Below are 22,873 nucleotides of genomic sequence, written 5' to 3' on the forward strand. Positions count from 1 at the left end.
GAAGCAATGGACTTAAATTGCAGCCAGGGAGGTTTAGGTTGGACATTAGGAAAAACTTCACGACTGTCAGGGGGGTAAGCACCGGAATAAATTGCCCAGGGAGGTTGTGGACTCTCCAGCGTTGGGGATTTTTAAGAGCAGGTTAGACAAACACCTGTCAGGGATGGATAATACCTAGTCCTCCAGCTCCATGCTCCCCCCGTCAACTCCCCGGCCAGCCCAGGAGCGGCCTGCCGGCCACACTGCTGGCGACACTCAGGTGCCCCCCCTGGGCACGTCGGCCCCTCGAGGTGGGACAAGGACTCTGTATACATGCAGCACCTGGCGCCCAGGGCCCCGGCCCTGACTGGCAGCTCTCGGCACCATGGCACTGAGGATGCGGCGTGGGGAGCGGGGAAGAAGGCTGCAGGTGCCAGGGGCGGTTGTACAGGATGGTGAGGAGTGGGGGCTGTTTGAAAGTGGAGAGAGATGTGGGGGGTGTCCGTCCTGGGGCTGTGTGTGTGTGTGTGTGTCCTGGGGGGTGTGTATGTGCTCTCAGCCTGCCCCCTGGCTCCGCCCCACAGGACTGACCCCCCACCCCACTCAGGACATGGCTCTTGCTGGCAGCCCAACCACTGGGCGCGCTCCTCCGAGGGGCACCTGGGGTCCAGCTCTACCAGGGCCAACGCTGCCCCCTTGCCCGGGTTGCCCCGGTGCTTCCAGGGCTCGGCCTGCTCCAGCCCCCCGGCTCACTGGGGGGCTCTAGCCTTGCACGGGCTGAGGAAGGCGTCGCCCCTCCCTCCATGCAGCCCCTGCGCTTCCCAGGAGGCTGCCACCTGGGGCCCATTCCCCTCGTCCCACCGGCCCGGGCGGTCTCTCGGCTGCTCCCCCAGCCCAGTGGGGAGGGTCCCTGCTGGGGCCTAGCCAGAGAGGCCCAACCCAGAGGGTCAGGTGGGCCGATTCTGCTCCAGCATGAGCTCCGGGACCCCCTGCACAGACCTGTGTGACGGCCAATCTGCCCTGTCCCCCGGGGAGCCGATCCCGGGATCGGTCACCACCCTGGCCACAGATAGCACTGTGGGGCCAGCATCCGCCTCGCCTCAGCGCCAGCCACCGGCTCTCGCTTGGCCTCCATCAGCTGGTCACAGAGCCCCCCACTCTCCGAAATCCCCCCCGCCCCAGGACCTGCAGATGGGATCCAGCCACCTCACACCCGGTCTTGGTGAAGCCGGCACACGGGAGGCCTCTGGCATGATGCGATCCCCACAGCATGGGGTGGCAGGAGGCTGGGAGGGGAGCCCCGGGCCAGAGGGGGCCAGCAGCAGGGAAGGGGCTCAGCCCGTGTGATTTAGGGGCAGGCTGAGAACCCAGAGCCTCACTGGGCACCTCCAGCCGGGGCTGCCTGCCGAGCACTGGGGCTGGCCAGGGAGGGCAGCGTGGCCAAGCCCTCCGGTTACGGGGGGCCCCTCGAGCAGACAGCTCCCTGGAGGGTGATCTGCCACGCTAGGCCCTGGCCTCGCACACACTCAGCCCCCATGCTGCTGAATCTGGGGGGGGCCCAGCCCCCAGGAGCCTGGCACCATCAGACAGTCACACTGTGCCTGACCCTTGCAGCTCAATATAGCAGCTGAGCACTGGCCCGAAGCACCTGGCTGGCGCGGCCCGGGGTGAGGAACACGCTCCCTGCCAGAGGCAGAGAACACGGTGTGCTTGGCCAGATGGGCCCTTGCCCCTCCGCAGAGGGGCTGTGCGGGTCAGAGCTCAGGGGAGGGGGCTTCGGGCTCGCAAGGGGCATTTCACCAGCCAGCCACCCCCTGCGTCTGCAGCCCCAGTGGGGTCCCACCGAGCAGCCTCCAGCCGTGTGGGGGAGTAGAGAACCTAGACTCGCGCCAGCACTTCACAGCCCAGCTGACCTGGCCCAGGTAGCCCCGATCCCTGGACCCCTGCCTGGCTCACCGCCCTGAGCCCCTGGGGCTGCGGGCCACGCGCTCCATGCAGTGCCCACGGCAAGGGGGAGTGTCCTGGCTTGGGCTATGCTCAAGGCTCTTATGGTGCGTGGGGGGCAAACTGGTCCAGGCCTGGCCCTGAGCCTGCTCAGGAGGGGGCTGGACAGGGACAGGCTGGGCTAGAAACCTGGAGCTGAGGAGAGCAGCTGGGGAGCGCTCTGGCTCCTGCCTGAGCTGGCTCTGGGGAGAAGCTGGAGCCCCATTTCTCCAGCCTGGCGTTCTCTCCACCGTCACGGAGCAGCGATGCAGGTGTGCCATCAGCTAGCCCCCGAGGAGAGCGCCCCTGCGCAGTCACAGCGGGGCCCAGCAACCCCCGCAGCCAGGAGCTCCTTCTGGGCTTGGCTTTACGCTGCCTTGGAAGGTGCCCATCCCCACAGCATCTGGGCCATTCTGGACAGGGCCCAGGGTTGCAGCTGGGGGAAATTTCCCATCGACTCCCCCAGAGCAGGATCCTGACCCATGGCTTCAGAGCAGGCAGCGGCTCCCCTCAGGTCTGTCTCCCAGCACAGGCTGGGCCAGCCCCCTTTGGTGTCCCCAGAAGTGGGGCTTGCTCAGGCCGGGTTCTTGCTCTACCCCGGGTCCAACTTGTGCGTCTGGCTCAGCCCCCGCCCAGCACGAGGCAACTCCCAGGACAGATCCAGGCTCCGTGGATTTACAAAGTTCTTTTACCAAGTTACAACATTCAACAACCACAAAGAGAGGGAGCCCCCGAGCGCGCGAGTCGGGGGTGCAGCCGCAGCTCCAGTCGGAGAGCAGGGACGCAGGGCTGGGCGGGGACAGACCAGAACAGGAGCCGGCCACGGGGCCAGGTCAGCCCCCCGCAGCCCAAATGCAGGCACTTCCAGAATACATGCCCAGGGAAAGGTGTCAAGCTTCGGGGCCATTTTGAAGCCCCCATGAGAGCCCCTTTCTCTTCAACGGCCCCCTCCCTGCCCGTCCGTGCTGACCGTTCACGAGTAGTCGTGACACCAGTGCGCGTGCAAACGCCACCCACACAGCCCTGGGGCCAGCGCCCACGGCTTGCACACCGAGGGCAGAAGAAAGGGGTGCGCTAACACTGAAATGAGGTGACGGGGGAAGGTTTGTAGCAGGGGCCCTCGGGCGAAGGGGTGACAGGGAGATGCAACGCCCGGGTGGAGACGAGGAAACCAGGGGGGCTCCCGCTTTAAAAATAAATAAATCTCTCTCCCTAGGGACTGTCTGGCACCTGGGTCTTCCCTGCTGAATGGCACCGAGACAGTCAGACCTTCCCAGACGTGGAGCACAAGTGTAAAGACAGATTTTAAATATTGCCAACTACAAACTCTGGCCCAGGCTTGCCCGCTGCTTCAAGCACCCCGTGATCTCCTTGGTTTTCAATTTATTGCAGTGGATCACGCCGAGCGCCGGGCCAGCAGGGGGCAGGGTTCTGGTGGGTGGGGCGGGGAGCATTGGGTATTGGTCTCTAGCGCCCCCCTCAGGCCGACCTGGAGAGGAGCCAATGTGTTCTGGAGAGGGGAGTGGGGAGGAAGAGGTGGGCGCAAGTTCGGAAGGGCTGAGCTTCGGTGGAGGTGTAGGCTGGAGACCTGGCACAGTCCCTGGCAGAAGGGGGGGTGGCAGGCTGGTGCCCATCCTCCCTACCCCGGCCAAGGCCTATCCTGCCACTCCCAGGCTGTCGGCAGCTTGTCCAAGGTAACAATGCTCCATGGCAGTGGCCACATAGGGGCGCCGAGAGCCAGGCAGTGTGAACCTCCCCTGGCGGGGCACACAGAGGGGCTCCCGGCGCAGCTGGGCTGGCCTGGCTGGGAACCAGACTCGCGCTGGAAATGACCAGAGCCCTGGCTGGGGTTCCCTTGGGATCCCAGCTCCCCCATGGCAGGGCGGGGGCTGGGATGGCGGGGGAGCAGTGCGGGTCAGGGTGGGGGCTGGGATGGAGGGGGGCAGGGTGGGTCAGGGCAGGGGCTGGGATAGAGGGGGCAGGGCAGGGGCTGGGGCTCCACTGGAACAGGTTCTGTTTGGGGAGTCGATGGCAGGGACCCCTTGTATCCCCCACCTCCCCACTAGTTGGTGCTATGATCCAATGGGACCGGACCCAGCTCAGAGGGGGGAGCCCCAGGGATGGCTGAGGCCGCTTTCCAGGGAGCCCCTCACTCTCCCACGGGGCCTACAGCCCACCCCCTCCCTATCCCAGCCACCCCACACATCCACGCATCCACCAGAGCAGCATCCTGGGCTGACCTGCAGGGGGCTGGAGTCTCCCTTCCCTGCCCCACAGATGCAGTGTCCCTGACCCTGAGCCCCGATGCAGTAACGAGGGGGCAGATGCTGCCATGGCGTGACTGACCGGGGGTGGGGGGTGACCTCCATGCACTCAGGGGGGCTGGAGCAAGGGTCTCCAGCCCTCCCAGTGGCAGCAGGCCATGGGGGGTAAGGGGGCGGATCTCGCGTGCGTGTGTGGCATGGCCCGGGCGCGGCGCTCCTCAGGCTGGCACGGAGCTGGCGCAGGACCGCTTCAGGCAGGGGTACAGAAGCAAGGCAACTGCAGCTACCGCAAAGAGGATGATGGGCTTCAGCCCCCCGGCCGGGACCTGTGGGAGGAGATGGGGGGGAGGTCAGTGCTGTGCCCCCCAGCCTTCCAGCGCCTCCAGGGAGCCCAGGCTGCTCAGCGGCTGCAGGGTGGGGGCCAGGCTGGGAGGCACCTGGAGCCTGGGGGGGCGGGTTCTCCTGGAGCCCCCATTCCAAACGCGCCCGTGGCCCAGCTGCGGGGTGATGCCAGCAGGAGCGGACCCCGGCAAGCAGGGAGCGGTGGGCACCTCGGACCCGGAGTTCACCAGCCGCCCTGCGGAGCTACTGGCTAGCGGCTAACAGCTGGGTGGGGGGCAGCCTTCCCCAGGGGAGCAAGGAGAGATGGGGTCCCTCGCTCTTACACGCTCCCTCTCTGGGGGGACCCTGGGCTCAGACCCAGTGGGCCCCAATCTCCCAGGGCCACTCCCCCATCTTGTTTCCCATGGCCCCAGTGATGGGGCGCCCGCCCCTCCCCTCGCCTAGCCCACTGGTTCCCACCCTCTGGGGTGCCAAACGTTGTCCCACGATTCTTGGCAGCCACAAAGGATTGTGGGATTTGAGTCCTGGGAAAAAACCATGGGCAGCTGGGGGATGCTGTGAGGGGGTGGGGGGATGGTGAGGGGTCTGAGGCATGCAGGGGGCTGGCTGCTTAGCAGGGGGGTTTGTGCTGCGCTCCTTGCCCCGCAATGGGCACTCAGAGGGCTTTGCCCGGGGATCCCAAAGCCTCTCACCAGGGCAGGGACCTGGTGCTGCACCCCGATTGTGGGGAACACACTGGGGCTCTGGCTGAGGAGGCAGTGGAGATGGGGCTAGGACCCCGGTGCTGAGGGCGTCACACCTCATTACTGATGCCCCTCGAATCCTCTGCCTGTGCACAGTGCCCCCTGCTGGCCACCTGGGGTGCAGGCCCTGCCACTGGGCTCAGAGGGGCAGGAAGGGCATGGTGTGACAGCAGGGGAAGGGAGTTGGTTGCCCCAGCGCCACCCCCACACACACACACAGGGGCAGTGCCCGGGGCACCCGCAGGGGCACTTGTTGCCCTCAGCAGTGGGGACGAGGTGCCATGTCTTTAGGGTATCTGACCTTTGAGGCACCAGCCCCTTTCCCAAGCGGGCATGCCCCTCCCCAGCACTGTCTCTGGCTGGCGGGCCGGAGCAAGTGCCTGGGGAGATGGAGAGCAGAGGGGTGGATGAGGGGAGAGGCGAGGGGCAGGGATCGGAGGCAGGTGCTGGAGGCCCAAAGCAGCGGCGGGACTGGGAGCAGCCTGCCATGCACGGGGAGAGCCAAGCAGGGGCCTGGGCCAGGCTGCGGGGAAGGGGAGATACCAGTACCTGGTCGGCATTAGGAAGAGGTCTCGGCCCACCAGCACCAGAGCAGAGCCGCTATAACAACCAGTCCTATGAGGGGGAGGGAGATCTCGGGGGCGGGGTGGCTCTATGGGGGGAGAGCAGGGAATGGAATGGGGCGGCAGCCACAGGCCGGGGGGTGGATGGAGATGAGAAGGGAGAGAAAAGAGAGATTAAATCACAGGCTGCTTGGCCTTGTCTCGGTGTCACCCTAGCCCTGCCCCAGCGGGCTCTCAAAGCTGGGGAGGGGGCGGCTCCTGCTGGGGGGCTGAGCCACGGGAGGGGGCACTGGGGTGGGCTCGTGGGTCAGGCTGGGCTGCGGGTGGGGGCTCCCTGGCTGAGTGTCCTTGGCCCAGTGTGCACCAGGTCAAGCCCCAGCACCAGTGGCTATTGACCAGCCCCGGGCTCAAACCGTCGCCGTCCGGGCCCAGCACTGGGCACTGCTTCCTGCACGCCACTGGCTGAAACCCCCATATCGCCCCCACTCAGGCTCCCCACTGGCTCCCTGGAGCAGCGTCCCCCTCTGCCTCAGCGGGTCCAGCCAAGAACGGGGTCTGTGGGAAAGTGGTGGGCACCCACGAGGCGGCAGCTTGGCACAGCCATCGCCCACAAGCCCCATCCCTTGTGGGAGCGTAGCACAGTCAGCACCCACCGGGCACCCCCACGGCAGCGTGGCAGCGTCGTTACCCACACCTGTCACCTGCGGCGCCCCTGCCCGCGGCCGTGTGGCACCCCCGGGGCACACCTACCCGCCCGTCAGCGGGGACGGTGCCGTTGAGTCTCTGGATTTCCGCCCGGCACAGCCTCAGCTCCTCCTGCAGCTGCTGGCGCTCCTGCTGGATGGCCTGGTACTGCCGCTGCAGCTCCCGCAGCTCGGTCTGCATGCTGTCACACTGCAGGGGCAGGGAGAGGGGCATGAGCAGCCCCTGGGGAGCCCCTCCCCTGCCCTGCAGCCCCCGCCCGGGCAGGGCCAGGATGGGTACCTTGCTCTGGGCCAGCTGCACCTTCTCCTCCTCGCTCTGCAGCTTGAAGCGCAGGCTCAGCTCGGAGTCATCCTCCTCGTCCTGGCTCAGGGGCTCCTTGCGGCTGGGGGTGCTGATGGTTCTCGTGTTGTCCACCATCTTGAAGGAGACGCTGCCGCTCAGGCGGGGGCTGGCGCGCCGGGGAGAGAGGGTCCGGCACACCGGGGCATGGATCACTTCCGAGTCCGTCGACTTGTGAGACTCTTCCGACCTGCTCCTGGATCTGCAACGGGAGCCCGCGGCCCCGGGCAGAGACTGCAGAGCCGCTTCTGGCCCACCCGGCCCCCATGGGGAGGAGGCGCCTGGCCCAGCCAAGGGCAGAAGGCTCCCGGCCCAGCACAGCCCCGACTGGCCCAGCCCAGCCCAGCCAGCGGGAGGTGGCCTGGCCCAGCTCAGCCCAGCCCAGCTCCGCTCCAACAGCCCAGCCAGGGGGAAGTGGCCTGGCCCAGCCCAGTTCAGAACTAACCAGTCCAGCCCAGCACAGCCCTGCCCCAGCTCAGCTCCGACGACCCAGCCAGGGGCTTGCCCACCTGCTCACAGATCCCCTGAAGATTCTGGTTCAAGCCCCAGCTGCCAGAGGGGACAGGAGGCAGGTCCTGAGCCCAGCTGCTGCCTGGGGTCTGAGGCTGGACTCCCCGGCCTGCCCCACCCTGTCGACCCTTCCAGCCCCCTACCTGTACTTCTGGGCTTCCAGGTTCTCCAGATGGTGCACCATGATCTTGTTGCTCTCTTGCAGGGTCTGGTACTCCTCTGTCAGGTCCCGGTACTGCTCCCGCAGGGACAGCAGCTCCTCTGGAAACACACAGGCTGCAATGGGGCACAGCCCGCAACAGGGCAGCCACCTGACAGGAGACCTTCACCCCCACACTGCCCCCTACAGCCCCCGCCTCACAGGAGACCCACACCCCCACATGGCCCCCACTTCACAGGAGACCCCTCCCCCCAGCCTCCACCTCACAGGAGACCCACACACCACAGTGCCCCCCATGACCACCACCTCCACAGCTCCCTGGGGCTGCTTTCCAAGCACCCATTCCATTCCGATGCCACCAGTCTGGGGCTGCGCCTGGCTCAGCCCTGGGGCTGGGGGTTCCTACCCACCACCACCTCCCTGCTACCAGTTCCCACCCACGCGGCACAGCTGGGAACCAACCGCTGGGAGCAGAATCCATCTGGGTGCAGACAAGGGGAGGACACAGGGGCTGTGCACGACACCCCCAGCACCGTGCTGACAGACGGGAGCCTGCCCCATTCTGGACTACCCACCCCACCCGCTGCAGCACAGTGCCCCCTAGTGCTGCCCTACCCAGCTCCTTACAGCACAGTGCCCTGGGACAAAGTGGGAATTTTCTTAATGTTTTGTATGACTACAGAGTGCCTCGGTTTCCCCTATGTGTTGCACAAATATCTAGGGCTAGGTGGTGGGACAAGGGTGTGTGATTGTTGCACAGACCCCTAGGAAGCAGGTGTGACTGACAGATGGCTGCCTGCGCAGACATGGCCAGGGCCCATCCTCTGCAGGTGTTGGAGAACAAAGAAAGGTGGAGGCCAGGTGCCTGGCTTGCTGGGAAAGAGACAAAGGAAGGAGGAGGGGCAATGGGGCGTGACTGAGGGTGGGCTGTTGGAGGCTAGTCAGTCTCCAGGTTTGGGACTCAAGGGGAGAGCCCAGGGCTCTGGTCCCGGCAAGCTGGACTTTGCTGTAACTTCCTGCTTTCTGTGCTAACAAGCTCTGTTCTATGCTGTGTTCCCGACCACTAATAAACCTCCTGTGTCACACACTGGCTGGGAGTCACTGCTGGCTGCGGAGTTGGGGTGCATGGCCCCACTGGGGGTGTGTGAGGCTTCCCCAGGCATCCCAGCCAGGTGGACTCACTGTGGGGAGCATGGGTGGGGGGGTCTGAACGCTCCGAGGTCAGACCCAGGAGACGCTGTACCCAAGGGGGATTGCCCTGGTGAGAGCACACCCTGAGGGGTGTCACACTGCCCCCAGGGTCCTGTCGGGCCCCCCCTGAGAGCGGTGACAGAGCCCCAAGCCTGGGCACCCGTGACAGCCCCCTAGCGCCACGCTCGGGTATTGGGTCAGCACTGACTGCCAGGGGAGAGCGCCCCCTGCTGAGCCCCCCACTTCCTGCAGCACAGTGCCCCCTAGTGCCTCACTGGGACCAGCACTTACTGCCAGGGGAGAGCATCCCCTGTTGAGCCCACCCCACTCCCCACAGCTGAGTGGGGATCCCAGTGGCAAAACCTTGGAGCACAGCCAGCTTGTCAGCGGGGCCCTCGGCCCGGGCCTGGCCGCTGGCCTTCATCGTGATCTCGGCGCGCAGGGTGGTGATCTCCGTCTCGTACTCCTCGTGGACCCGCTGGAAGCGCTGCAGCTCGGCCTGCAGCCGGCACAGCTGCTCCTGCAGGGCGGCGATCTCGTTCTCGTGGATGGCAGCCACCTCCTCCGCCTCCAGCCGCAGGCCGTGGATCTCTTCGTTGGCCTCCTGCAGCTCCCGCTCCACCTGCTCCAGCTCCGACTCCTTCATATCCTGCAGGGAGCTGAACTCATCCTTCAGCGTGCGCATCTGAGCTGTGGGGGGAGAGGCGGGGTGAGAGCCTGGCGCCAGAGAACCATTACTGCCCCGTCACCTGTCCAGTGCCTTCTGGCCAGGGGATTGCAGTGAGGGAGGCGTTCGAGAGCCAGAATGATCCCAAAGCACTCGCCAGCCTGCATGCACTAGGATCACTTCGCCCACCACTGAAATGCAGCCACCTCTGGGGCGGGATGTGGCACTTTGGGACAGGAAGTAGGTATAACCACATAGCCAACTGAATCTCTGGGCAGTGGATCCGGGGAGGCAGGATGAAAAAAGGGGAATGGCGCACCCCACCCAGTCCCCACAGAACAGCCAGGCTCCCCAAGAGACACCTCCCACATGAGGGTGCCTGGCTCCCACCTGCAACAATGCCAAACGGCTTTGCCTCCCAGCCCATCTGCCGGCTGCCACAGGACCTTCTGCTGGCCTGTGCCAGCGCCACCCCTGGGCTGGCTCCTGGTCCTGCCCCAGGAGCCTAATCCCTGCCAACCCACCTGCCCCCCGCTGGGGCCTGCTCCGACCACCAGGCCAGAAACAGACAAGAAGGGAGGAGCGGTGCCTGGAGAGCACCCACTGGGTGGGCACAGGGGGAGGGAAGTGGGTGGAATGAGGAGCACAAGCCGGGGGGGGGCCCTGGGGACAGTGGGGTTGGGGAGGCAGTGGGGGAGCGCCTGGGGGAGCTGCAGGGGGGGTGGATATAGGCCAGGCAGGCTGTGGAGGCAAAGAGCTGGGAGTGTAGAGCAGGGGGACCCATGGCGTGATAGGGTGAGAGAACCGTGGGGTATGCATTTGGGAGTGGGGGGAGGGGTGTGTAGGGGTGAAGAGAGCCATGGTGGGTGCTGGGGATGACAGTTTGGAGGGGAGGGAGTGGTTGGGAGGGGCGACTCCTGGCGGGTGCAGGGTGGATCCCTTGGGAGCAGGGGTGACTGGGGGAAGCTGGGCTGCGGCTGGGTGGGGGCAGGGAGTACCCCCTGGAAGGCTGACCTTAGCGTTACGGTCCCCTGAGTGAGTGGTCCCTGGGGGGAGGAGCTGGGGGGTGGAGACCCTGGGTGAGGGTGCCAGGTGGTTGCTGGGGGACCCCTAGAGGGTGGTTGCCGAGTGGGGGATCCTTGCTGGGCGGGGAGTCCCCAGGGGGCAGTTGCCAGGTGGGGGGTCCCCGTGGGCCGGCTGTCAGGCGGTGGTCCCCAAGGGGTGATTTCTGGCTGGGGATCCCTGAAGGGCGGTTGCTGGAGGGTTCCAGGGAGGTGGTTTCTGGGTGTGGGGGACCCCTGGGGGTGATTGGCAGGCAGAGGTTCCCCGGGGGCAGTTCGACTGGGGGGTCTCTGGGGCATGGTTGCCGGGGGTGGGGTATCCCTGGTGCAGTTGCTGGGGCGTCTCTGGGGGGTAGTTGCCAGGGTGCCCTGGGGGAGGTTGCCAGGGGAGATCCTCAGGGGGCAGTTGCCGCGGGAGCTCCTGGGGGGTGGCTGGGAGGGTCCCTGGGGGCAGTTGCCAGGGTGATCTCCAGGGGGCGGTTCCAAGGGGGTCCCCTGGGGGGCAATTTCCGGGGAAGGTCCCAGGGGGTGGTTGCTGGGGGGATCCCCAGGGGGTGGTTGTCAGGGAGATTGCCAGGGAGCAGTTGTTGGGGGGGTCCCCAGGGGGCGGTTGCCGGAGGGTTCTGGGGGGCAGTTGCCGGGGGGTGGTTGCTGGGGGGGTCCCTAGGTGGTGGTTGCCAGGAGGTCCCTGAGCCGGTTGCCAGGGGGTGGTTGCCGGGGAGTCCCCAGGGGGCGGTTGTTGAGGGGTCCCCGGGCCAGTTTCCAGGGGGCAGTTGTTGAGGGGTCCCCGGGCCGGTTGCCGGGGGGTGGTTGCCGGGGGGTCCCCAGGCCGGTTGCCTGGGGGGGCGGTTCCCGGTTGCCCGGGGGCGGTTGCCAGGGGGTCCCCAGGCCGGTTGCCGGGGGGCAGTTGCCGGGGGGGTCCCGGGCTGGTTGCCGGGGGGCGGTTGCCGGGGGGTCCCCAGGCCGGTTGCCGGGGGGCGGTTCCCGATTGCCGGGGGCGGTTGCCGGGGGGTCCCCAGGCCGGTTGCCGGAGGGTGGTTCCCAGTTGCCGGGGGGTGGTTGCCGGGGGGTCCCCAGGCCAGTTGCCGGGGGGCGGTTGCCGGGGGGTCCCCAGGCCGGTGGCACTCACTGCCCACGGAGGTGGAGGGCGTGAGCTCCATGGCTGCCTCCCCTGGCTCCAGGCCGGGCTGGCCCCTGCGCGCAGCCCGGGCGACCCCGCGCGGTTCCAGCTGCTCCGGCCCGGCCTGCGGCTCGCGCCCTCTGCTGGGGGGGCCAGGCCCAGGGACCGGCAGGGCCGGGGCCTTCTCCTCTGCCCCACCAGTGCACCCCCTGCCTGGTGCCCCCAGGGCCCAGTGCGACACACCCCTGTGGGCCCCAGCGTGGCACGGCCCCCGTGGGCTACAAGCCCCAGCGTAGCATGGCCCCCATGGGCTATGGGCCGCAGTACGGCACGGCCCCCGTGGGCTACAAACCCCAGCGTGGCACGGCCCCCGTGGGCTACAAGCCCCAGCGTAGCACGGCCCCCATGGGCTACAAGCCCCAGCGTAGCACGGCCCCCATGGGCTATGGGCCGCAGTACGGCACGGCCCCCATGGGCTATAAACCCCAGCGTGGCACGGCCCCCGTGGGCTACAAGCCCCAACGTGGCACGGCCCCAGTGGGCTACAAGCCCCAGCGGGCTACAAGCCCCAGCTTAGCACGGCCCCCGTGGGCTACAAGCCCCAGTACGACACAGTCCCCATGGGCTACAAGCCCCAGGGTAGCACGGCCCCCAGGGGCTACAAGCCCCAGTACAGCACGGCCCCCGTGGGCTACAAGCCCCAGCATAGCACGGCCCCCATGGGCTACAAGCCCCAGTACAGCACGGCCCCTGTGGGCTACAAGCCCCAGCATAGCACGGCCCCCATGGGCTATGGGCCGCAGTACGGCATGGCCCCCATGGGCTATGGGCCCCAGTACGGCATGGCCCCCCGTGGGCTACAAGCCCCAGCATAGCACGGCCCCCATGGGCTACGGGCCGCAGTGCAGCATGGCCCCCGTGGGCTACAAGCCACAGCGTGGCACAGCCCCCATGGGCTACAAGCCCCAGCGTAGCACGGCCCCCATGGGCTACGGGCCGCAGTGCAGCATGGCCCCCGTGGGCTACAAGCTACGGCGTGGCACGGCCCCCATGGGCTTTGGGCCCCAGTATGGCATGGCCCCCATGGGCTACAAGCCCCAGCGTAGCATGGCCCCCATGGGCTATAGGCCCCAGTACGGCATGTACCCCGTGGACTACAAGCCCCAGCGTGGCACGGCCCCCATGGGCTACAAGCCCCAGCGTGGCACCACCTCCTTGGGTTACAAGCCCCAGGTGGCACTGCCCCCATGGGCTACAAGCCCCAGCGTAGCAGAGCCCCTGTGAGCTACAAGCCCCAGCGTGGCATTGCCCCCTTGGGCTACAAGCCCCAGCATGGCACTGCCTCCTTGGGCAACAGGCCCTGGCTGGTGCCCCATGCAGCTTCTCATGGACTCTCAGGACAGCAGAAACCATCTAGTCAGCCCCTCAACCCCTGCTCCTTACTGGGCTCCCCTGGGCTGAGACACTGAGCTCCCCAAATCTTCATTCATAAGCTTCAAGTTACAGAGAATCCATCATTTACTCTAGTTCAAACCAGCAAGAGCCCTGTGCCCCATGCTGCATGGGGCCAGCTGTAGGACACACACAACCTACTGGCTCTTGGTGTGACCTGGGGCAGGTTTGATCCCTGGAAGCCTATAGGATTTGGGTCCTGGCTCCCCACCCAGAGCACCAGAGCATTGTCACTGGCAGGCCCCGAGGACGGGAGGCAGGAGCTTGCTTAGATCATCAGAGCCTGAGTGTGTTCAGATGACAAGTTTGGTTGATAGAGACGGGATGCTGGCAGGCCAGATGCCGGCTCATGCCATGGTCCCCTTGTCTCAGCTGGACACTGACAAGCTCAGTATTAGAATTGTAAGAATGTGTTGAGTGTTTAACCTTGATGGCCGGTTGTGAGTTGCTGCTGACATTAATCCCACCTGTAACATCTATGTCCCGTATTGTATGGTAATATTCAAGCAGTTGTGTTGTGAGCCTCTGTGACTGTAAATCACCAGCAAGAAGAGAGACATTAACTCGTGGGAAGGGCTGATCTCCAGCAGAAGGTGTCACGCCCTGCCCAGCAGGAAAGGTCCATGGATACCAGACAGACTATTGTGGGACAGGAATTTCCCTACACACCATCAGCAAGAGGTTCTGCTCTCCTCCCAGTGGAGAAGAGTCAGGCAAGTGGACTCCTCCCATCAGCTGAGTTTGCAGCTCAGAGCATGTGGCAGGAAGGGGATAAAAACCCCAAGCCAAAAGGACCTGGTGTGTATCTCTATGATGCTTGGACTCTGGGGGGGCCCGGGGGGAAGGTGTTTGTAGGAATAAACAAGAGATCACCAGTGCTTAGCCTGGGTTAACCCTGAAGGACATGCAGAGCTTGCTTATTACAGAAACGTCTAGTACTTTGTGGAAACTTAAGACTGGAACTCATTTGTGTATCTATGGTTACCTGCTTTAACCTGGTACATAACTCTCTGGTTTCCTTTTCCCATCTTTTGCTAGTTTATTATAAGATTGGCAACAAGCATTGTCTTTGGTGTGAGATTTAAGGTGCAATTGACCTCGGGCAAGTGACTTGTCCTTTGGGACTGGCAGTAACCTGAATATTGCTGTGATTCTTGGTGCAAGGGACCATCTCTCACAAAGGCAGGCTCCCCTGGGTGGCGAGACAGTTCAGAGCACCCAAGGGGATTGTCTGTGACTCCATGGTAAGGCTGTGGAGTTTACACTTGATAATTGGTTGGTGAAACTGAAGTACAGAACTCTCAGCCAGTTTGGGGTTTGTGCCCCAGTTCCTAAGAGTCTGCCCTGAGGTTGCTAAGTATCAGAGGGGTAGCCGTGTTAGTCTGTGTCCACAAAAACAAGTCCGGTGGCACCTTAAAGACTAACAGATTTATTTGGGCATAAGATTTTGTGGGTAAAAAACCCACTTCTTCAGTGGGGTTTTTTACCCACGAAAGCTTATGCCCAAATAAATCTGTTAGTCTTTTGTGATGTTATTGACATGACCTGTGACCGTATAGGTCATTGCTGCAGCCACTGTTATATATTTGCAGCAAATATTGTACAGAGGTTGTCGTGTGAGGTGTCTATGGAAAGGTTCGGATTGGCTGGGTAGGATTATGCTGTCTGTCTGGGTGTACCGTTGTTGTGGCTGAAGTGATGAACATTGGCTATGTACTTGTATCTCAATGTGCTTGATTCTAAGTAGCCTCAGGGAAGCATTTGGTCAGCTTCTTGAGAAGGGACTATTCTCAGTAAGTGCTCAAACAAGAAACACTTAACTGACAATGGACTTTAGGAGACGGCAGTCCACATCTGAGCTTTCCTGGGAATGTTCAAACTAACATGTAAACAATGGCGTCCGCCTGTAAAGAACTGTCATGCATGGACATGTGACTTGCCCATGTGACTCCAGGCTCCATCTTGCTGCTGTGATTTCCACAGTAAGAACGGAGGGGTGTCCTTCCACATGGCAAGAGACTATAAAAGGCAGCTGCATCTCCTCCATCTTGTCTTCAATCCTGCTTCTGACCTCTCCTACGAAATGAACTTTAACCAATTTTAGCTCTCATCTATATTTCTTTCTTTTTATGAATAAACCTTTACATTTTAGACTCTAAAGGACTGGCAACAGTGTGATTTGTGGGTAAGATCTGATTTGTACATTGACCTGGGTCTGGGGCTTGGTCCTTTGGGATGGGGAGAACCTTTTTCTTTTCCTGGGGTGTGACGTTGCACTCTATATGATTTTATAAAAATATGCTAATGAGTGTGAATATAATGTAACTGGAATAGGCTTCATGCAAAAGGTCTCTTGTAAGGTATCATTACAAAGCTTATAATCTACTGAGTGTGGTCATCCTATTTGTATAAATGTATCACTCTTGTATGTGAAACTAGAAATATGAAATATAACTCTGAGGTCCTATTGTAGTTATGCAAAGTGTGGGCCATTAATGGTGGTTTGGAATCTTAATGGCTCCCATTAACCAGGACTTTGTGACTTTATCCTCACCCATAACTATTTCACATTTGGGGACAAATGTATACCTTTAAATCACCTTTAAGTACCCGCATGGCCCCACAGTATGCCAACATTTTTATGGCTGACTTAGAACAATGCTTCCTCAGCTCTCGTCCCCTAATGCCCCTATTCTACTTGCGCTACATTGATGACATCATCATCTGGACCCATGGAAAAGAAGCCCTTGAGGAATTCCACCATGATTTCAACAATTTCCATCCCACCTTCAACCTCAGCCTGGACCAGTCCACACAAGAGATCCACTTCCTGGACACTACGGTGCTAATAAGCGATGGTCACATAAACACCACCCTATACCGGAAACCTACTGACCGCTATTCCTACCTACATGCCTCCAGCTTTCACCCTGACCACACCACACGATCCATCATCTACAGCCAAGCTCTATGATACAACTGCATTTGCTCCAACCCCTCAGACAGAGACAAACACCTACAAAATCTCTATCAAGCATTCTTACAACTACAATACCCACCTGTTGAAGTGAAGAAACAGATTGACAGAGCCAGAAGAGTACTCAGAAGTCACCTACTCCAGGAGAGGCCCAACAAACTAAATAACAGAACGCCACTAGCCATCACCTTCAGCCCCCAACTAAAACCTCTCCAACGCATCATGAAGGATCTACAACCTATCCTGAAGGACGATCCCTCACTCTCACAAATCTTGGGAGACAGGCCAGTCCTTGCCTACAGACAGCCCCCCAACCTGAAGCAAATACTCACCAGCAACCACACACCACACCACAGAACCACTAACCCAGGAACCTATCCTTGCAACAAAGCCCGTTGTCAACTGTGTCCTCATATCTATTCAGGGGACACCATCACAGGGCCTAATAACATCAGCCACACTATCAGAGGCTCGTTCACCTGCACATCTACCAATGTGATATATGCCATCATGTGCCAGCAATGCCCCTCTGCCATGTACATTGGCCAAACTGGACAGTCTCTACGTAAAAGAATAAATGGACACAAATCAGATGTCAAGAATTATAACATTCATAAACCAGTCGGAGAACACTTCAATCTCTTTGCTCTCTCGATTACAGACCTAAAAGTGGCAATTCTTCAACAAAAAGACTTCAAAAACAGACTCCAACGAGAGACTACTGAATTGGAATGTATTTGCAAACTGGACACCATTAAATTAGGCTTGAATAAAGACTGGGAGTGGACGGGTCATTACACAAAGTAAAACTATTTCCCTATGTTTATTTCCCCCCCACACACTGTTCCTCACACGTTCTTGTCAACTACTGGAAATGGCCCATCTTGATTATCACTACAAAAGGTTTTTTTTCTCTCCTGCTGGTAATAGCTCACCTTAACAGATCACTCTCGTTATAGTGTGTATGGTAACACCCATTGTTTCATGTTCTCTGTATATATATATATCTTCCTACTGTATTTTCCACTGCATGCATCCGATGAAGTGGGTTTTAGCCCACAAAAGCTTATGCTCAAATAAATTTGTTAGTCTCTAAGGTGCTACAAGTCCTCCTGTTCTTTTTGCGGATACAGACTAACACGGCTGCTACTCTGAAATCTGTTTTACTTGTAAGTCTTCCTGTATACCTGTGTGCCGGCAAGTGAGTAATTAAGTCTTACAGTGACATGTGATCATGTCACCTGAACTGGACTCCATCTTTAACCTGGTGCTTTTCCACTGAGAAGGAGGGGTGGGAGACAAGACGGACAAAGGATTCCCGCCTTATGCAAAAGATATATACGTGGGTGACAAAGTGAGCAGCCATCATGAGAAATCCCCTAGCTACCACCTGAGCTGGAGGAAGGTCTGTACCAGGGGAAAGGATTACATCCAGACTAGAAAGGTGTCCGGTCTGTGAAAGAAACTTATTGAAACATCTCTAAGGGTGAGATTTTATCTGTATTCAGTTTTCACTACTGTACTAGACTTAGACTTGCATGTTTTATTTTATTTTGCTTGGTAATTCACTTTGTTCTATTACTACTTGGAACCACTTAAATCCTACTTTCTGTATTTAATAAAATCACTTTTTACTTATTAATTAACCCAGAGTATGTATTAATACTTGGGGGGGGGGAACAGCTGTGCATATCTCTCTATCAGTGTTATAGAGGGCGAACAATTTATGAGTTTACCCTGTATAAGCTTTATAAAGGGTAAAACAGATTTATTTAGGGTTTGGACCCCATTGGGAGTTGGGCATTTGAGTGTCAAGGACAGGAACACTTCCTAAGCTGGTTTCAATTAAGCCTACAGCTGTTAGGGGACATGGTGCAGACCTGGGTCTGGGTTTGCAGCAGGCTAGCAGGTCTGGCTCAAACCAGGCAGGGCACTGAAGTCCTAAGCTGACAGGGCAGGAAAGCACGAGCAGAAGTAGTCTTGGCACATCAGTTGGCAGTTCCCAAGGGGGTTTCTGTGATCCAACCCGTCACAGGATTGGCAACAGTGTGATTTGTGGGTAAGATCTGATTTGTATGTTGACCTGGATCTGGGGCTTGGTCCTTTGGGGTCAAGAGAACCGTTTTTCTTTTACTGGGATATTGGTTTTCATAACCATTTGTTCCCATAACCAGTGGCCCTGGTGATGATACTGGGAAACTGGAGTGTCTAAGGGAAATGCTTATGTGACTTGTGGTCAGCCAGTGGGGTAAAACCAAAGTCTTCTCTGTCTGGCTGGTTTGGTTTGCCTGGGCGTGCAAAGGAACCCCAGCCTTGGGCTGTGACTGCCCTGCTCTAAGCAATTTGTCCTGCATTGGTACTCTCCGTTGGGTCCCACCAAAGGCAGCATCGTTACGTCTCTACGGTGCTACCGGACTCCTCATCGTTTTTTCGCCCTGAGATTGGGACTCACTGCTGAGTGACTGCAGGCAGCGTTACACAAGGTAATAGTGTTGTCAGGCCCTTAGACTCTGTAAGGCATGTGACTTGGTACCTCAGGCCATTTTGATTCAGATACAACAGTGATATAAAATTCACCCGGCACACGTTCAATGGATTAGAAGCCGGCTCACTGCTAGGTCTGAAAACATAACTGTCAATGCGGGTGCATGTCTAGTGGGGTCCCACAGGGATCGGTTCTGGGCCATTTTGCATTTTTATCAATGCCCTGGAAGAAACCTGGTGCAGTTTGCAGTGACACAAAGCCTGGGGCAGTGGGAAATGAATAAGAGGAGAGGTCACTGATTCAGCGCGATCTGGATCGCTTGGTAAGCTGGGCACAAGCAAACAATATGCGTTTTAATACGGCCAAATGTAAAGTCAAGCATCGAGGAACAAACAAGACAGGCCAGACTTACAGGACAGGGGTGGGACCAAATGGGAATTGTCTGTTGTATTTTTATGACCCTTTGTGACGGGTTGTACCAACCGCACACAGGAGAGGCAAGGGTTAACGAACTGCTCTGGGCCCAAGAGGCCATGCCCCTGTGGAGGGAGCATTAAAAAGGGAGCAGGTCAGCTCAGTTGAAGCTCACCGAGGAGGAGAGCAGCCAGGAAGCCACTGGGCTCCAAGCCACCAGGGTCACGCCTCCTAGCCGCGGGAAGCCATTTGACCGCGGGAACCGAAGGGGACGACCTGCTGTGGCCAGCAGAGGAGACTCTGGAGACTAATCAGAGGGAACACGAGAGGGACCCCACATCCCACCCCAAGACACCACCAGAGGGACGGGAATGAGGGTAGGAAGCGACACAGGGAATGCACGTGAGGGTGTCGGGACCTGAACCCTGTGGCAGGATCCACTGTTTCGAAGGGCTCTGGATCGGAACCCTGTGGAGTAGGGTGGGCCCGGATTCCCCTACCTTCCCCCACCACTAGGCGACACTACCCCCTGAACTATAGCCACTCGGCAAAGGGGCCTTTGGACTCTCACCGTGATATGGCACACCCCAGAGCATTGCCATTAGGCAGCGCTGTCAGCCCAGAGCACTCAACTAACCCCCGGAAACCCCTACGCATGCCTCAGTTTCCCATATATGCTGCATGGTTACCCAGTGTGGGGAAAGGGACTGTTTGTTCTCAGGGCAGGCTGGAAGACATAGGCGTGCATGTCCCCCAGCTGTCTGAGCTGGATGGGTCATTAAAAAGGACTGGCTGAGGCTGACCTCATGTCAATGGAGGGTCCGAGAAGACAATGGCAAGCCCAATGGCCCAGACACTGGAAGCCCATGCCCCAGAAGTCCAGTAATCCCTGCGGAGTGACCAAGTCCCTCCCAACGGGCTGTCTCCGTGGGACTGGCTGAGCGGAGTTCCCGGTGTGAAACAGAAGGGCTGGAACCCCATAGCTTCAGTCTAGGAGGCGGGGAGGCTGCGTGGCCATCGCTGGAGAAAGAGCGAGACCCCGTGGAAGGGCTCCTCCTAGAGACTGTTCCAAAGCTGGGGGCAAAGCCCTGACCCAGGGGCTCTGAGACAGGGCGATTCTATCCTGGGAAGCGGAGACTCTGAAAGAGACTGGGGGGGTCACGGAGACAATCAGCTGAACACGCTATGGCCAAAAGGGCTAATGCGATGCCTGGCTACGTAAGCAGGAGTAGAAGGGAGGTTCTGTTATCTCTGTCTTGGGCACTGGGGCGACCGCGGCTGGGATTCGGTGTCTGGTTCTGGAGCCCGCCCTTCAAGAAGGATGTTGGTAAATTGGAGCGGGGCCAGAGAAGGGGCGGGGAGGGATAGGTCAGTGGTTTGAGCATTGGCCTGCTAAACCCAGGGTTGTGAGTTCAATCCTCAAGGGGGCCATTTAGGGATCTGGGGCAAAAATTGGGGATTGGTCCTGCTTTGAGCAGGGGGTCGGACGAGATGACCTCCTGAGGTCCCTTCCAGCCCGGATAGTCTATGATTCTAAGAGCCACAAGAAGGATCAGAAAAGCAGCCTTACAGTGACAGCCTCAGGGAGCTCCATCTATCCAAAGCAACGGGGTGACTTGATCACGGTCCATAAGTACCCACATGGGGGCAGAATCTGATAACAGAGGCTTTTCTGTCAAGTAGACAAAGGTCGAACAAGCTGCAGCGGCTGGAAGTTGACCTAGGCAAACTCGGGCTGGGAAGAAAGCGTCATTTTTAACAATGAGGGTAATTGACCTTTGGACCAATTCACCGGGGTCGTGGTCGATTCTTCATCACTGACCATTTCTGTATCCACATTGCATGTTTTTCCGAAAGATCTTCCTTCTTTCAAACAGGAATTAATTCAGGGGAGTCCTCTGGCCAGGGTTTCACAGGAGATCAGAGCAGATCATCACAGTGCTCCCTATGTCCTTATGATTAAGGCTATGATTTAGTTACGGGGTTTGCGGAAGTCACGGAATCCATGACTTCCAGCGACCTCCGTGACTTCAGCCTCCGATGGTCGGGAGCTCCAGGGTCCCCCGCTGCTCGTGGGAGCAGGGAGCTGCAGGGTACCCCACCGCCTTGGTGCTCCCGGAGCTCCAAGCTGCTGCGGGTGGCGGGGAACCCCCGAGCTCCTGGCCGCCACAGGGGAACCCCGAGCTCATGGCCACCGCAGGCCCCTAGAGCTGTGGGCGGCGGGGGTACCCCACAGCTCTTGGCTGACACTGGATGTGGGAGCACCCCCAGCTCCCAGCCCCCACAGGCAGTGGGGGGACCCCCGGAGCTGCGGGTGGCAGGGGTACCCCCCAGCCCCCAGCTGCTGCAGATGGTGTGGGCACCCACAGATCCCCATTTTCTCACGTTTTTAGCAAAAGTCACGGACAGATCACGGTTTCTGTTAATTTTTCTTTTTTGTCTGTGACCTGTCCGTGACTTTTACGAAAAATGTCCCTGACAAAATCTTAGCCTTACTTATGCTCTACGAATCTCTGCCTCACAGGGCCCGGGGGAGGTGTCAGAGTAGGGAGGGGGCTATTCTGAGCAGAGAAGCTTTTCGGTTACGGTTGTAACGATTCTACACCCAGGCAGGGCTTCGGCACACAGGGGTCCTCCTGGAAGCAGTGGGAATAACTGCTCCAAAAGCCTCACCTACGGGGAGCTAAAGAAGAATCCCTGTCAGTTGCTAGCAGAATAGGGCCTATGAGACACACCTGAGCAGTTCTGATTCCACCCGGGAGAGCACAGAGGAGATGTGTGATTCCTGTGTGGTGCTTAGCTCTGGTGGGAGACCAGCACTTCACCAGCAGAAGCTTTGCAGGCTGAGAAGGTTTGAGTTGCTCTGGGGAGGCAGCTCTGTGGAAAGTGACCACTCACCCCTGATTTCATGGTACCATCCCCAATTAGTTACGTTCAAAGCTGACTGCGAAAAGTTCCAACGGGATCTCACAGACCTGGGTGACTGGGCAAGGAAATGGCAGATAAAATTAACTTGTTGATAAATGCAAAGTGATGCACATTGGAAAACATAACCCTGACTATACAGAACGAGAGGGTCTAAGTTAGCTGTTAGCACTCGAGAGAGAGATCTTGGAGTCACTGTGGATAGTTCTCAGAAAACATCCACTCAATGGGCAGCGGCAGTCAGAAAAGCGAACAGAGTGTTAGGAACCATCAGGAAAGGGACAGATAACACAGAAAATACCGTAATGCCACTGTATAAATCCATGGTACGCCCACAGCGTGAATACTGCGTGCAGCCCTGGTTGCCCCATCGCAGAGAAGATCCATTGGAATTGGACAGAGTACAGCGAGGGCCACACAAATCAGTAGGGGTCTGGAGCAGCTTGCATGTGACGAGAGATTAAAAAGACTGGAGCTGTTTGGCTTGGGAAAGAGACCATGGAGGGGGAAGTGACAGAGGCCGTGACGAAGTCAGGCCAGACAGCTGGAAGGCAGGAGTATTAGCCCTAGAATGATTAAGGTCCTTTTCCCTACAAACTGAGAAGGGGTCACCTCAGGTCAATTAGGGACCCCGAGACCAATTAAGGGCTGCCTGCATCCTTTGCCACCCCCACTCCAAAGGAGAGTGGGAGCGTTATTCACCTTTGGTTTGTAGTGGAACTCGTTTCTTTTTTCCCTTCAGTTAGTGGAGGGGCACTGCGTGGGCCTGCCTGGGAAATATGCCTCCCCCCTGTACAGCAGGAGAGTAAACGCCGTCCGGAGAGGGGCTGACTTTCTCCCAGCCCCACCACCAGAGGGGGAGCACTGAGCCGGCCGCGGTGCAGGGAGGCGCCTTGCCACAGGGCTATGAAATCACGATTGGGGTGGAGAAAGTGAGTAGGGAAGTGCTATTTACCCCTTCACAAAACACACGAATCAGGGCTCACCCAATGA

General features: G+C 59.5%; 1 protein-coding gene across 3 annotated transcripts in view; it reads right to left on the reverse strand.

Moving 5' to 3' along the window:
* Positions 1 to 2,632: 2,632 nt before the first annotated feature.
* Positions 2,633 to 22,873, reverse strand: part of CCDC136 (coiled-coil domain containing 136) — a 38,499-nt gene continuing 18,258 nt past the window's right edge. For 2 of the 3 annotated variants that reach the window (XM_037889437.2, XM_037889435.2), the window contains 5 exons: positions 9,143 to 9,469; positions 7,572 to 7,689; positions 6,859 to 7,120; positions 6,625 to 6,768; positions 2,633 to 4,552 (listed from right to left, as the gene is read on the reverse strand). In XM_037889437.2, the coding sequence (XP_037745365.1) occupies positions 4,445 to 4,552; positions 6,625 to 6,768; positions 6,859 to 7,120; positions 7,572 to 7,689; positions 9,143 to 9,469 (959 nt within the window). In that variant the 3' untranslated portion in view covers positions 2,633 to 4,444. Of the gene's footprint in view, positions 4,553 to 5,860; positions 5,964 to 6,624; positions 6,769 to 6,858; positions 7,121 to 7,571; positions 7,690 to 9,142; positions 9,470 to 22,873 lie in introns of all 3 variants that reach the window. The other variant, XM_037889436.2, reaches the window with a different exon arrangement.

The sequence above is a fragment of the Chelonia mydas genome, chromosome 1 (assembly GCF_015237465.2).
Source record: "Chelonia mydas isolate rCheMyd1 chromosome 1, rCheMyd1.pri.v2, whole genome shotgun sequence".
Classification (NCBI taxonomy): Eukaryota; Metazoa; Chordata; order Testudines; family Cheloniidae; genus Chelonia; species Chelonia mydas.